Source organism: Grampus griseus (genome assembly GCF_964374135.1).
Source record: "Grampus griseus genome assembly, chromosome: 11".
Lineage (NCBI taxonomy): Eukaryota > Metazoa > Chordata > Mammalia > Artiodactyla > Delphinidae > Grampus > Grampus griseus.
The window spans coordinates 81,952,925-81,967,635 of record NC_139005.1 but is presented as its reverse complement, the minus strand read 5'-3'; the positions used below and the strand labels follow the sequence as shown (position 1 = coordinate 81,967,635).

Sequence of the window (14,711 nt, the reverse complement as noted above, 5' to 3'; positions counted from 1 at the left end):
TCACCAAACATGTCCAAGGTGAAATATGTGAAGTGGTTACTAGTCAAGGTACCAGCAGGTTAAGTGAGCTGCCTGATATACCAGAGGAATCACTATGAAAAAAATGACTAAAACTGGTGTATTTGGCAGAGGGTCCAAATGAACGGGACAGAACAGCTGTGCCAGTGCACAAGGACTCCGGGAGCAATGTGCTACTCAGGAATTCATGGGGTTGCCCTACTGGACGGGCACATTTTTATTACGGCTTTAAATAAATTCCATTGTGGTAGACCACATAATGGTCCCCAAAGATGTCTATGTACTAAACCCCAAAACCTGTGAATATACTGCCTTCGTGGGCAAAATGGATCTTGGCGATTGAGTAAATTAAGGGCCTAAGGAGATGGGAGATTATCCTGGTGAGCCCAATGTAATCACCAGAGACCTTATAAGAGGGATGCAGAAAGGTCACAGCCAGAGAAGGGGATGTGCCAAGAGAAGCAGAGAGAGAGAAAGAGATGTCATGACACAAGAGGCAGAGAAAGAGAGAGGCTGGAGCTGTTACACTGCCGGCTTGGAGAGGAAGCAGCCAGGAAACGCAGGTGCCTGCTAGAGGCTGGAAAAGGGGAAGAAAAGAGCTACCCCCCCACCCACAACCCTTAAAATGGATGCAGCCCTACTAACGTCTTTTTCTTTTTTTTAGCTCATTTCAGAATTTTGACCTCCCAACTGTAAAATACATTTATGTTGTTTTAAACGACCAAGTTTGTGGTTATTTGTTCTAGCAGTAATAGGAAACTAATACACATCTTAAGCGAAGAAAGGAAGATATTCCCAAAGGGTCAAGACATTTGACCTAGAGAAAGCGATACGTATCCAAACATGGTTAGAAGATGTAGCAAGGCCAATGCATTGAAGCAACGAGTAAAGGGCACCAGCTGTATATAGCACACTTAAAAAAAAAAAAAAAAGATGCAAAATTTACAGGTAAAAGCCATTGTGAGTGCTGTGTGTGTGCTATCGTCATCAACAATGGCCCTGCCTTTGTACATCGGAGATCATTCATTCACTCATTCATTTAAATATTTACAAAGGCTCCTAGCGTTTACTGTCTCAGGGAACAGCACCCACACTCACCAAGTTCCAGGTCATGCGGACTCCTTCCTCTCTCACAGCTCTGCCCCAGCTCCAAACCTACCTCAGCCAGAACAATCAGTGGCCGTATCTCGTTGTTTCTACCTTTACATTTACTCTTCAATACCCAAGGCCACTCCTTTAGTTCAAGCCACCACCATCCTTTTCCAGGTTTACTGAAACAGCCTCCAACCAGTCGCGCTCTCTCTACTCTTTCATGCCTCCAACCTGTTCCTATACTGCAGCCAGAGTGAGCCTTCACAAACTCCCATATAAGGATGTTACTACTTCCCTGCTTAAAACCCTTAATGGGGGCTTCCCTGGTGGTGCAGTGGTTAAGAATCCTCCTGCCAATGCAGGGAACACAGGTTCAAGCCCTGGTCGGGGAAGATCCCACATGCCACGGAGCAACTAAGCCCGTGTGCCACAACTGCTGAGCCTGCACTCTAGAGCCTGTGAGCCACAACTACTGAAGCCCGCGTGCCTAGAGCCCGTGCTCCACAACAAGAGAAACCACCACAATGAGAAGCCCACGCACCCCGAAGAAGAGTAGCCCTGCTCATCGCAACTAGAGAAAGCCTGCGTACAGCAACGAAGACCCAACGCAGCCAGAAATAATAAACAAATAAAAACCCTTAATGGCTCTCCACTGCCTTCAGGAAAAAGCCTAAAGTCCTTAAGGAAGCCATCAAAGCCTTATAGGATCCCCTCGGCCACCTCTGACCCTTACACTCCAGCCATGTTGAACTTCTTTTGGCCCGTGGAGCACGCTGCTCTCTCATCTCTGCGATCCATCTACATGGAACGCTCCCCTTCCTCCCCTGTTTCAGACTCACTCCTACCTACCCTTCAGATTCAACTGCTCTAAAAAGCCTCCGTGAACCTCCTCCCCTGTTTAAGTTGTATAGCAATATAGGCTTCTATTTTGCTGTACTCTATACTTAAAAAAAATAAGATTCGTAAGGGGGTAACCTTCTCCATCTCTTCCACTTGTATGTAGAACTCAGTGCTAAATTTAGCCCTGGAATTACTCCTAAACAATAAGTGTTGTATTTATTACTAAAGGAAATATGAAACAATAATGAAATAAATCTGTGGTATATTCCTTTAAGGTAAAGGTAGCTTCCAAAGCAGATGAAGATTTTTAAGAGGAAGAAATAAGATTCTTACTCCGTAATAAAACATCACATGTTATCTGCAAAATATAAAGGCTCTTCATTTGTTGGGAGTCTTTACTTTTTTATTTGAAAATTTCCTTTTGCAATGTTTGGCAGAGATCCAACCTGAAGAATTTAATTTTGTATTAGATAGAATTATTAGTTTGTCATAAAATTTTGTGGGATACAAAAAATTTTTTAAAAACTTAAAATCCATTTGCCTTTATATATGATAGACTAAAAGACTCTGGAAAACATACATATACAGTAACAAAGAAATGTAAAAACAACATTAAAAAAAAGAAAAAGAGCTGTATGTACTGATATGAAAAGATGTCTATTATATGTCATGCAACCAAAAGCAATCTGCAGTACAGTATTTAAGTATTACCGGGATCACAGTGTTTTCTAAACTGTGTGTGTGTGTGTGTGTGTGTGTGTGTGAAAAAGAAAAACTCTTGAACAAAGTTAAATAATTTTTTTCAAGAGCCAATTTGTGTGTGTGTGTGTGTGTGGTACGCGGGCCTCTCACTGTTGTGGCCTCTCCTGTTGCGGAGCACAGGCTCCGGACGCGCAGGCTCAGCAGCCATGGCTCACGGGCCCAGCCGCTCCGCGGCATGTGGGATCTTCCCAGACCGGGGCACAAACCCGTGTCCTCTGCATCAGCAGGCGGACTCTCAACCACTGCGCCACCAGGGAAGCCCCAAGAGCCAATTTTATTTTGGGGATCAACAATATTAACAAGTCATCCATCAAGGGAAAACACAAGTCATAATGTTTAAAATTCCATATAAAGTGAGTCCTTCACCATAGCTTATACTTTCTTACAAAAAAGTTTATGTTTTGTGAGAGTAGGCAGAAGTCTCTATCAGCACTTCAGCAATATCTAATATATGACTGATGGTTTTAATACTGTAAATCCCCATGACACTTTCAGCAGCAAAAACAAAACTGCATTTAATGTCTCTGCTACATTTCATACATTCTAGGTCTTTGTACATTAGTAATTCACTTATGAAATACATGGCAACATTCTGTTAAAACCACCTACTCTGTAACAACGTAATAACATGATAAAACTTTATGAGTTTTTAGAAGGAGAAACACTAAAGAGATACAATTATAATTCTTGCCTGCATCGTATAAACATTACTTCTTAGGCATTTCTCTATGGCAGTTACATTTCAACTAAAATAGGGAAATTCAAAATGAGACAACAGACTGACAGACTCAAGTTTCCTAGTCTCTCAAATTCTATGTACACTGCATGGTTCATTAAGGATGTAAAGGTATATCTGATATCAAAGTATAGGAAGCAGGGGCTTCCCTGGTGGCGCAGTGGTTGAGAGTCCGCCTGCTGATGCAGGGGACACGGGTTCGTGCCCCGGTCTGGGAAGATCCCACATGCCGCGGAGCGGCTGGGCCCGTGAGCCATGGCCGCTGAGCCTGCGCGTCCGGAGCCTGTGCTCCGCAATGGGAGAGGCCACAACAGTGAGAGGCCCGCATACCCTCCCCCACAAAAAAAAAAAAAAAAAAAAGCAGTCAAAGTATAGGAAGCAAAGAATAATAGGAAGAAAGTAAAACACACATACATAGACATACATACACAGCCATGTTACTGTAAGAAAGCAAAACATAACAATACACATTAATCTTAATCCCTTACTTTCCTCATCAACAGCCAGATTGAAAAAACTTATTGAAATAACTGCACTTTCATTCTTATCTCCAAACTTAAATTGAGATTGACAGGAAAGAAAAAAAAGAGTGCTGCTTAGTAAAAAGTACAGTAAATGAGCAAAAACTAAATGGGAAAATATAAATTAGGAAACATTACTTCTGAACTGACCAATCATCCAAACATCACTGGACTCATTTAGTTTTTTAGTATATTAGCAGGTATACTGTTGACATTATTCCCTTATCACACACTTTGATTTACCATCACAAGTTACTTCTATTTTTTAATGAAGTATTCAAAATAAACTGATACCCACAGCAGAAATGAACCTGGGCCATACAAACAACTCCGCAGAGAAGTTGCTTATAGCTGGGAATATAAATGCAAGAGTAGTGTGATTAAAAAAAAAAAGAGGCTGGACACTGGAGACAGTCTAGACTGAATTCTGGGTGGACCTTAGTAGCTTAATTCCTTTCTCTGAGCTTCAGTTTAATCTATGACATGGAGAAAACACCAAGGAGACTGCAGGATTATTAAGAGGTTTAACAATAATATAAGTAAAGCACCTAGAACAGTACCTGACACATTCTAGGTAATAATGCATTATAAGCAGTAGTTAGTGTTTAGTATGTGCCAGAAATAATTTTAAGTGCTTTACATGGACTAACTTAATCAACGAATGACAGCTACCATGACCTCTGGCACTGCCTTCACCTTCTGCTCCTCTCTGCCTGCCCTTTGGGGATAGCTTGAAACTTTTAATCCAAATTAAACAGCATAGAAATAATACAAGCTATGTGTCAGGCACTGTACTATGGATTATTTCACTTGATCTTCACAACAACCTTCACATCAATAAGGTAGGAACTATTTATTATCAACCTTCGTTTGCACAGTATGAAACTTAGACTTAGAAAGATTAAGTAACTTGCCTAAGGTCACACACACAGTAAAGTGTGATTTCAGAGCCCCCATGTTTAGAAACTCTGCTACATTAAAAGAAATATTACTTATAATTCATTAATATAAAAATAGCAGAGACACCCACTATTCAAAATCTGTGGGGTTTTTAATGAGTTTTTGAAAGAGATGAGTCAGACAGGTAACATGTATCAGGATTCTACACCAGATGACTATCACCAGTTTCCACTTTTTCATTCAAATCCATTCCAATCTCCTCCCAAAGGGAATCTGAGGTGGTGAGAATTCCAATTCCTAATTATTTAAGTCCCAAGTGAGGTAATCAGACAGCAGTTCACAAACTGCTTATCTTCTGAGAGAGTAGGTATGAGCACTCTCCACACAAACGAAGCAAAACCCAAACTCTGACCTAGACAGGGCCTGCAAAAAAAAAAAAAAAAAAATCTCTTCACTTGATAGCGACTCAACTTCACCAGACGTACCACAAAGCACTCTAAATCCATAAAACTCAATCCCGTGGTTCGAAAAGTTAGGAACCAGGAATGACTGCATGGTCAAGCACTCCCTCCAAAACTTTCCTCCTACTTCCAAGGCAATCTACAAACCTCCCCGTAACGCAGGCTTTCAAACCGAGACGTGTGGGTGGGGAAAGCATCGAACAGAGCCGCCAGTTATTCGGCGACATGGGCCTTGCAACGACTGGAGGGAACAAATAGGGAAGAAACTGTAAACTCTGCCAGAGTGCAAAATGACTGTGTGTCATTCTCCTTCCAACGTCAGTGACTTCATCACTTCTTGCTGAGGGAGGCACTAAGGAATCAAGCGACCCTATATGTGCTAGGTGCTTGGAAATGAAGGTGCCCCTGGAGAGCCTAAACTAGCTTCAGGCTCTCATCCCTCCCTGGAGTCTAAAGCAGAACGACAGCGGGTCGCTACCTCTTCCCTAACCTAGCACACCCACACCTGCCGTCCCCCACCCCAGCACACCTGTGGCCCCTCGCACCGCACCCGGGTGGGCATGGGAAGGCAGGCATAACTTCACCTTGACGGCCCCGGGGACCAATCAGAGCACAGGACTCCCGCAGCGGGCCAATCGGACAGCGTCTTGGATCCCGCAGCTCGGGGCCCCAACCGAACCACCGCTTCCCCTGCGCGGAGCGCTGAGGGCTCCTCGAGCGCAAGCTGAGACGCGGCAGCCGAGAAGGCAAGTAAGAGTTCGCGAGGAAAGAGAAGGCAAACAGGAAAGTACTCACCCGCCCAGACGCAGGAGGGTCACTGCTCCCTGTGGGGCGACATTTCGCTCAATCTGTGCCTGGCCGGCACGCCCCTGCCCAACCGCCGCCGCAGCCGCCGCCTCTGCCTCGAGCTTCGCAGCGGTTCGCCACCGCCTGTTTCGAAGGAACCAATCAGAAGGCGGAGAGGGGGCTTGGCTGGAGGCCCCGCCCCCAAGCCGCCGGGAAGCCGCAGACCCGCGGGCCTCTGAGTCGAGGGGCGCCTCGCCTTCCTCCGCCTGGCGTCTCACAACTCTGGGGGGCTAAGCTCCTCTTCTCACAGAAAATGGCTTGGTCACAGAGTACCTCCTCTCATCTGGCCCCTCAGCGACAGCAACAAACCCTTTTTGTCCCGATTAGCAGGAGAGGTGAATCAACTTCTCCAAGCATCCCGGAATAGTGCGCGGTAGAGTTGCTCTGAGTTTTATCCTGTTCTGTTAAGAGCCCCTCCCAATTCTAAATCCACCCGCGATCTGGCTGTACTGAGGGCGCTAGGTTTCCGGATACAAACTGTCACCCTGCAGGAGTGGGAGTCCTGTGAGGGGTGTGGGGAGAGGGATGGAGAGAAATCCTGTAGGTGCAGGCCACAACTGAAAGCGGAAAGAGGATGTTGGCTTTTCCTTGAGGAAACACCGGAGCAGGGTCTGGGCTTTTCCTCGAGGAAACACCGGAGCGGGGTCTCCTCCCTTCTCCTGGGAGGAGAAGGAGTAACCTCAACGCAATGAGAGCTGCGTACTAGCTCCCAGAGTTGAAGTATGGAGACTGGTCTTGAATGTAACAAGAGGTAGGTCCGTGATCACTAATTGTGGCTTATTATGGGGGCAAAATCGGTGCCGAAAGCCTGGAAGGCCAGGCCTTTCCCCTCTTCTTAGTTTTATTTTGTCACATCATGTTGCCTTTCTGGGCCTCAGTTTCCCATCTGTAAAGAGTGGAATTGCCTGGAATGATGTTCCCCAGCATTTATTCCTTCATTCACCTATCAAAAACAATGAGGAGGTACTGTTGCTTGCTGAAGAGACAAAAGTGAAAACGACAGCCCCTGCCTTCAAGTGCCCAGCAGCGTGGTAATGACTCAGTGGAAACCAGTGGAAGTCTGCGAAAAGATGGAACACCTAACAATCTTGTAGGGTGATGGTCAGAGGTTTGAAAGGGCTTGAATTTTGAAGGACGAATAAGAATTGCCAAGAGAGAGGATAATTTGGAGTAAGGAGTGCTTTCTAGGCAGAGAGAAAAACAAGCCTCCAGGGATGTGAGAGCAGTTGTTCTGGGAATAGTAGTTCTGAATGATTAAAGTTTGGGATTCGGAGGTAGATCAGGCTGGAGGAGTAGGCACAGATGAAAACCCTCATAGGTACTAAGGAATTTAGATCCTTTCTTGCAGGCAATTGTGATTGATTTGTGTTTCAGGAAAAGAAAAAAAATTCATTTTTGAGGATTTTTGAAGAAAGGAGTAAGACTGGCAGCAATTCTAAAAATTAAAAGATGATAATTACATAAACTAGCTCAGAAGGGAGGGTGAGAAAGAGGTGTCTGGAGATATTCAAGAGGCTGATTTATCTGGACTTGGTATCATGTGACAGCGATGCTGCTCTAAGGAGCACAGGGAAAACAACTGTGGGGGAAGAATAATGCATTTTGGTGTGGGGTTGTGTTCACTTTGAAATGTGAGAGGAACGTGCAGGTTGAGGTGTTCAGAAGATGGTTGGAAAGTTAGGTCTGAAGCTGGTTAAATTAGTTTGTGAAAGAGATACAGATTTGAGAAGTCAATTCAACAAATACTGTTAAACACTTTCTCTGCACCAGACTCCATCCTAAGCACTGGGGTCCTGCTCTCACAGAGCTTACCTTCTGGGTTAAGCAGGTGAAGATGGTCATCCAAAAGTTGACATTTAAGTGGTCATTGAACCTGATACCCAAGAGTGGTTGCTCCATTTTTTACTGATGTCTATCCCAGAACCCTTTGCTGCCCATGACTGCTATAGATTCATTTTCACAGGACCTGTTGTTCAAATCAACCTATGTTTTATAGTGTTTCTATTTAAAACTAAAGGGCAGGACTTCCCTGGTGGTGCCGTGGTTAAGAATCCGCCTGCCAATGCAGGGGACATGGGTTCAAGCCCTGGTCCGGGAAGATCCCACATGCCGCGGAGCAACTAAGCCCGTGTGCCACAAGTACTGAGCCTGTGCTCTAGAGCCGGCGAGCCACAACTACTGAGCCCGCACACCTAGATCCTGTGCTCTGCAACAAGAGAAGCCACCACAATGAGAAGCTCATGCACCGCAATGAAGAGTAGCCCCCACTCGCCACAACTAGAGAAAGCCCGCATAGCAACAAAGACCCAATGCAGCCAAAAATTATTAAAAAAAAAAAAAAGAAACAAAAACTAAAGGGCAATTTTCCATACCATTTCATTTAGCCAAATTTCAAGTGGAGTTCTGGTTTTAAATTGGATTTGTTGAGCCCTAATATCAAAATATGTACACTTTTCTACAGAACCTTAAGAATAAGTAAATTGTGTCACGGATCTTGTTTGATGAGCCAGTAGTTAACATGTCTTTTATTTTTTCTTACATACATACTATGTAACTAAACATTTGAATACCACTTATACGACTATTTGAAGTATGTACACATTCTCATTCAAATACACACACACACCACTTAATATTTCTCTAAGACATTTGCTGAAAGTTTGGCAGCAGGGTATCTTTATGGTTGCTTTCTTTTTATTTTCATTGTCTGTTCGGTTTGTCTTGGTAACTCCTCTAAAAGATACAGGACACTGTGATGGAAAGTGAATCCGAAGTCAGGAAATCTGTGCAAATCACTTCTCTAAGCCCATCTTCCTCACATTCAACTTCCACATTTAACTTCCTGGTTAAATGTGGGGATTGGGTAAAGAGTTCCCTTCTAGATTCTTTTGATTCTTGTTGCTTTTCCCTTATGTGTGAAAAAGAGAAAAGTTCCCCTTGTTGCTCCCTCAACCTCACTTTTACATGAATTCCCAGTTAGTACCCTGCCCCCTAAGCACACTCACCATCTTACCTACCTTGATTTTAACACTGCAATTAGTAATTGAGAGTTTCACCTAATGAGCTGCAATCTACTTTCATGTGTACATTTTCTAATTGGTGGTTAGGTTAATAGCAATGTTTTAGATGTTCTCACTTGAAATTGGCATGGTTGTAACATGCAAGGCAAGACTCACCAGTTTGCTTCCATCGGATAATAAAGTATTTTCATTCTGACTTTCCCGAGATTGTGATTATGTGCCCGCTTTAAGAAAGCACCATGCGTGGAGATCTAAAATTTTCAAGTGTTTACATTAGGGATATTTGTTCATCTGACTAAACATCTCTATCAAATACAGAAGAGTCTCTTATATAACCTTTGAATATTGAAATATGATTTTTTTTCCCCATAGCTCTTCAAGAATTCTCTATTGCTTGAAGTTTACTGTAGTTGTTGGAGAATTTTTTTTCTTTTTATTGGTTTATTAGTTGTTTTGTTCTGCATTTTGTAGTTTCTGCTGTTGTTTTTAACGCTTTGACATTATTGACTATCAATCTAGAGATTGTGCCTTGTATGAACTGCTGTATGAAATTTTGGGACAATAGAGGTCTTGATTCATTCACAAACTACTCATTCAGCAGATGAGCTGAGAGCCAACTACATTAAAAACAAGACTAAGTTCTATTATAAAGGAATGTTATTGATTTACATTAACAAATATCTGTATTAATTCAATGATATAAAATTGTATGATAACAACAGTTGTGATCAATACTAAAATATTATATCTATATAGTGAGTTGAATAGAGTTCCCTCCAAATTTCATGTCCACCTGGAACCTCAGAATGTGCCCTTATTTGGAAATAAGATATTTGCAGATGATTCCCTCTTCAGGTTTGTTAATTTGCTAGTATGGCTCACAGAACTCAGGAAAGCAGTTCACTCACCATTACCAGTTTATTATAAAGGTTACATCTCAGGAACAATCAAATGGAAGAGACATAGGGCATAGAGAGGGGGGCATGGAGCTTCCATGCTCTGGCACACCACCCTCCTAGTACCTCGATGTGTTCACGAACCCAGAAGCTCTCCAAATCTCGTCATTTAGGGTTTTTTTTTTTTAAATTGGAAGTTCCATTACATAGACATGAATGATTAAATCATCCGCCGTTGCTAATTGACCTCCATCTCTGGGGTCCTCTCCCCTCTCTGGAGGTTGAGGAATGGGACTGAGAGTTCTAACCCTCTAATCACGTGGTTGGTTCCTCTGGCAGCCATACCCCATCCTGAAGCATCTAGGGGCCCACCAGGAGTCACTTTTTTTTTCTGGCCACGCTAAGTGGCATGTGGTATCTTAGTTCCCCAACCAGGGATCAAACCCATGCCCCCTGCAGTGGAAACGCAGAGCCCTAACCACTGGACCACCAGGGAATTCCCAAGAGTCACCTTATTAGCATAAACTCAGGTGGGGTTGAAAGGGTCTTGTTATGAATAATGAAAGATGCTCCTATTGCTCAGGAAATGCCAAGTGTTTTAGAAGCTCTCTGTCAGAAACTGGGGACAAAGACCAAATATATATTTCTCATTATATCACAATTCATTTTCCACATAAGAAGCATTATTACTTGCTATTACAAGGTCTTAACCGCTTGCATAAATCCAGACCTAGAGGATTAACTCCTAGCTCTGTCTACAGTGCCCCCTTAGTTCCCACTCACTTCCCACCACCTTCCCCACAGATGCCTTATGATCTGGAAACCCCAAAATACACTCAATTCCCCAAACTGGACCTGCTCCCTCAGGCATTCAGAGATTTACTTCTCTGTCTTAAATGTCCTTTCCTTACCCCCCTCTTCCCTGGTGGGTCTGCAATTTCCCATTTGCTCTTCATTCATCAGCTAAATCCCTTTAGTTGGTGGGTACTGAGATCTTCATTTTGCAGTGGTGAAACTGTGGCTTACAACGATACTGTGCACCCTCCCTCTCTGGCCCAGGTTACTTGTGGTCTTTTAACATCTGCACAACTCCCTTTTCTCCCTTCTTTTGCTCCTGCCACCCCTTTCACCTTGAATCCCCTCCCTTCCTACCCTGACCCATGGAGTCCTGACTATCCTTCCAAGCCCAGGGGAAATGCCACCTCCTCCTTGAGGTTTTCCCAGGTGAGCCCACAGCACTTTGCTCTGTGTAAGCCCCTCCAGGCAGTTACTGCGTCTTAATCATCTTTGTATCTCCTATGGAGATTAGCAACAATATCTTACCTAGTGGGGACTCAAGTCTTTTTTTGTTGTAGCAAATGGAATCCAACTAATGTTAGCCCCAACTCACTCCATTTTCTACTGACTAGCCATTTTTAGGACTTCAGGGTTGCCCTAATATTTTAATACGAAAACCTCTTTGCTTGCTAAGCAAGCTCCGTTTTGGCTGATTTCAGGAGAAAGGGACATATAAGCCCATTACTTATAGGTGTTTTATTGTATTCACCAAAGGAAAATGGGGAGAAGAATGCAACAGTATAACAATGAAGGAAGGCAATGAACTAATTCCTGCCTTGGGGGAAGTATACAACAGCTGTGCACCCTGCTGAAGGAGTGTTTTCCAAAAACAAAACAAACAAACAAAAAATGATTAATTATATGCACTAAAGCCAATAGTGAGCACTTTTAAGAGACTAAATGGAATGTCCCATCACTGGAGTTATCTGCATACTCTGAATTTGTAAATGCTGCCTCAAGACCCTAAGTAAGGAAAGAGATTGCTTGAGGGAATGTTTCATGTGACAATAATTAACTTTTCTGTATGCTATTCTCTTTGAACTTCAAAGAATATGAAATGATCAGGGGGCTATGGAAAATGAATGAATATTCACCAGGGCTTCCAGGGATGAGAAAAGCACAATTTATGTCCTAAGAGTTTGCCTTTTTGGAAATTACCCCCTCAGATTCGATAGGATGCTATTCATCATTTAAAGAAATAAGTTGTATATTTTTCAAATTTTGTTCCCAAAGAAAAGCCTGTTGCCATTATGTTCAGTTTATTGCCCAAATTGAACACAGCCTTTTAATAAAATATATGCAGTAAGGTAAGATGAAGAGCAAACTGAGATTTTCCCTATTTCAGCAGATAGACTTGAAGTAATGATTAATTTAATTAGGCAAACAGGGCATACCAATTTGAGTGAAAGATTCCCTGAAGCCTTGTAGAATACAAGTAGAGAAAGTATTTCAACCTAGCCCCACATTTACAATTGTGGAGCTTATATAACTACCACATAAATATTGATGAGAATTCTTGCATAAAACCAGGTACAAATGAAATAAAGGAAAGTTATATATAGGATTTATATTATGAGGAAAATGAAGAGCTAGACCCTGCCCCTGCAATGCCCATCACTGCACATCCCAGATTTCACAGAGAAGCGGGGTAAACTTGTGGTCATTCACTCTCCATGACATAAGCATCTCTGCGTGGTGATGGTTGAATGTCCGCAACTCAGTCAGGCGACCCAGAAGACAGGCAAAATGTTGAGGATTTTCAGGCTGATGAATCTTACACAACTTTTGTAGCACATCAAGCAGTGGTTCCTGAAGCTTCTCTACTGCCTCTCTGTCCTTTATGTATTGTCTGTCTGTTTAGAAGTTTAAAATAAAATGACAAAAAAAGTGGAAAAGTAATAATTTGGCATAATTACAGTAATGTTAACGTTTTTGAAGTGTAAGTTACAAATGTACACTTTAAATGTACAAATTAAGTATTCAAATTGATGAATTTTTACACACATGTATTTAGACTCATGTAATCACAACTAGATCAAGCTATAAGACCTTTACTGCCCCCCAGAGGCCTCCCTAAATTCTCCTTCCAATCAACGTGTACCAGAAAGACTCCATACTGAATCTATTCCTTTAGCTCTAACCCTTGTGCTCTGTTGCTTGTGCTTAGTCATGCTGGCTCTGTGCCTTTTGTGAAAGTATGTTGCCTAGAGCCTGAAATATACGCGATATCCCATTCTCAAGGTTCTGACCTTTAAAGGTATAACACTTTTCCATTCATATAGAGATAAAAAGTTGCAGAACAGAGAATAACATTTATCTTGTTGGAGGTTTATAGGAACATTGTGACCGCACGTACGTGGACAGCTGCAAGAACAAAGGATTCCAGCATCAAGAAGTTTGCAGCAACCAGCCATACCCTCTCCCCTTTTAGTAGAAAAGAAGCCTGAATTATAACTCGGGTAAGGTGTTCTTTGGGACACTAGTCCACCATCTTCTTAGTCTGCTGGCTTTCCAAATAAAGTTGCTATTCCTTGTCCCAACACCTCGTCTCTTGATTTATTGGCCCATCATGCAGGGAGCAGTACGAGGTTGGGCTAGGTAATAAACGCACTCAAGGCAAACTCTATGATGGGCATAAGTATCATTTCTGGTGGGTATATTCTGGAATTGCTGGGTTATAGGGTATAAATGTGTGTAACTTTAGTATGTACCGCTGAAAAGTTCTTCTTTTTTAAATTAAAATTTCTTATGGTAAAACTAACAACTAGCTTCTGCCTCAGTATCATGTATAAAAGTGGCTTAAGGGCTTCCCTGGTGGCGCAGTGGTTGAGAGTCCGCCTGCCGATGCAGGGGACGCGGGTTCGTGCCCCGGTCCGGGAAGATCCCACATGCCGCAGAGCGGCTGGGCCCGTGAGCCATGGCCGCTGAGCCTGCGCGTCCGGAGCCTGTGCTCCGCAACGGGAGAGGCCACAACAGTGAGAGGTCCGCGAACCGCAAAAAAAAAAAAAAAGTGGTTTAAGGCTATCATTGTAATTAAGCTTTACAAATCATGAACATGGCATCACTTATTCCCAAATAATTAATCAAAAATATAGACAAATTTTATGTACAAAGGTATTCATTTCAACGTTGTTTAAAACAACAGCAACAACAAATCTGGAAACATCCTGAATATCAAAACACGGTAAAACTGAGTAAATGACTGTACATCATACAATAGAATATGATGTACATATTATAACAAATTTTTACCAATATAATTATTTAATGACATGGGAAAAGTACACTTACAGACAGTATGTTCTTTATTATGTTAAAAGTATATAATTTATGTCCTTGCTCAAACTTCAACCCCTTAAAAAAGCCTTCCCTGACCACTGATTAAAACAGCATTTTGCTGCCACTTTCTTTCCTTATACCCACATCTTTATATTTTTTGTAGTATTACCACCTCCTGAAAATTATTTGTATTCATTTCTTTATTTACTGTCTTTCTCACCCTACTAGAATGTAAGCTCCATGTAGCTGTATCCTGCCTGTTTCTTTGCTGCTATATCCCACAATGTCTAGAAACATGTTTAGTGCATATAAGGTGTTCAGAATGAAATTACTGAATGAGTATGATGTTTAGAAAAAGGCTGAGAACAACTACACTGAAATGTTAACAATGGTTCCATTTGACTGGTGGAATTATATGCCATTTTACTTTCTCTTTATGTTTTTTATCCAAGATTTTCTTTAATATTACTACTATACTTGAGGGGAAAACCAACAAATGGCAT

At 42.3% G+C, this 14,711-nt stretch overlaps 1 protein-coding gene across 4 annotated transcripts in view; it reads right to left on the bottom strand.

Moving 5' to 3' along the window:
• Positions 1 to 10,111: 10,111 nt before the first annotated feature.
• The window catches only part of NR1H4 (nuclear receptor subfamily 1 group H member 4), a gene marked incomplete at its 5' end in the record, with an annotated part of 51,893 nt that continues 47,293 nt past the window's right edge, over positions 10,112 to 14,711 (bottom strand). For all 4 annotated transcript variants that reach the window (XM_082666489.1, XM_082666492.1, XM_082666490.1 and 1 more), the window contains one exon: positions 10,112 to 12,782. In XM_082666489.1, coding sequence (XP_082522615.1) covers positions 12,544 to 12,782 — 239 coding nt within the window. In that variant the 3' untranslated portion in view covers positions 10,112 to 12,543. The remainder of the gene's footprint in view (positions 12,783 to 14,711) is intronic.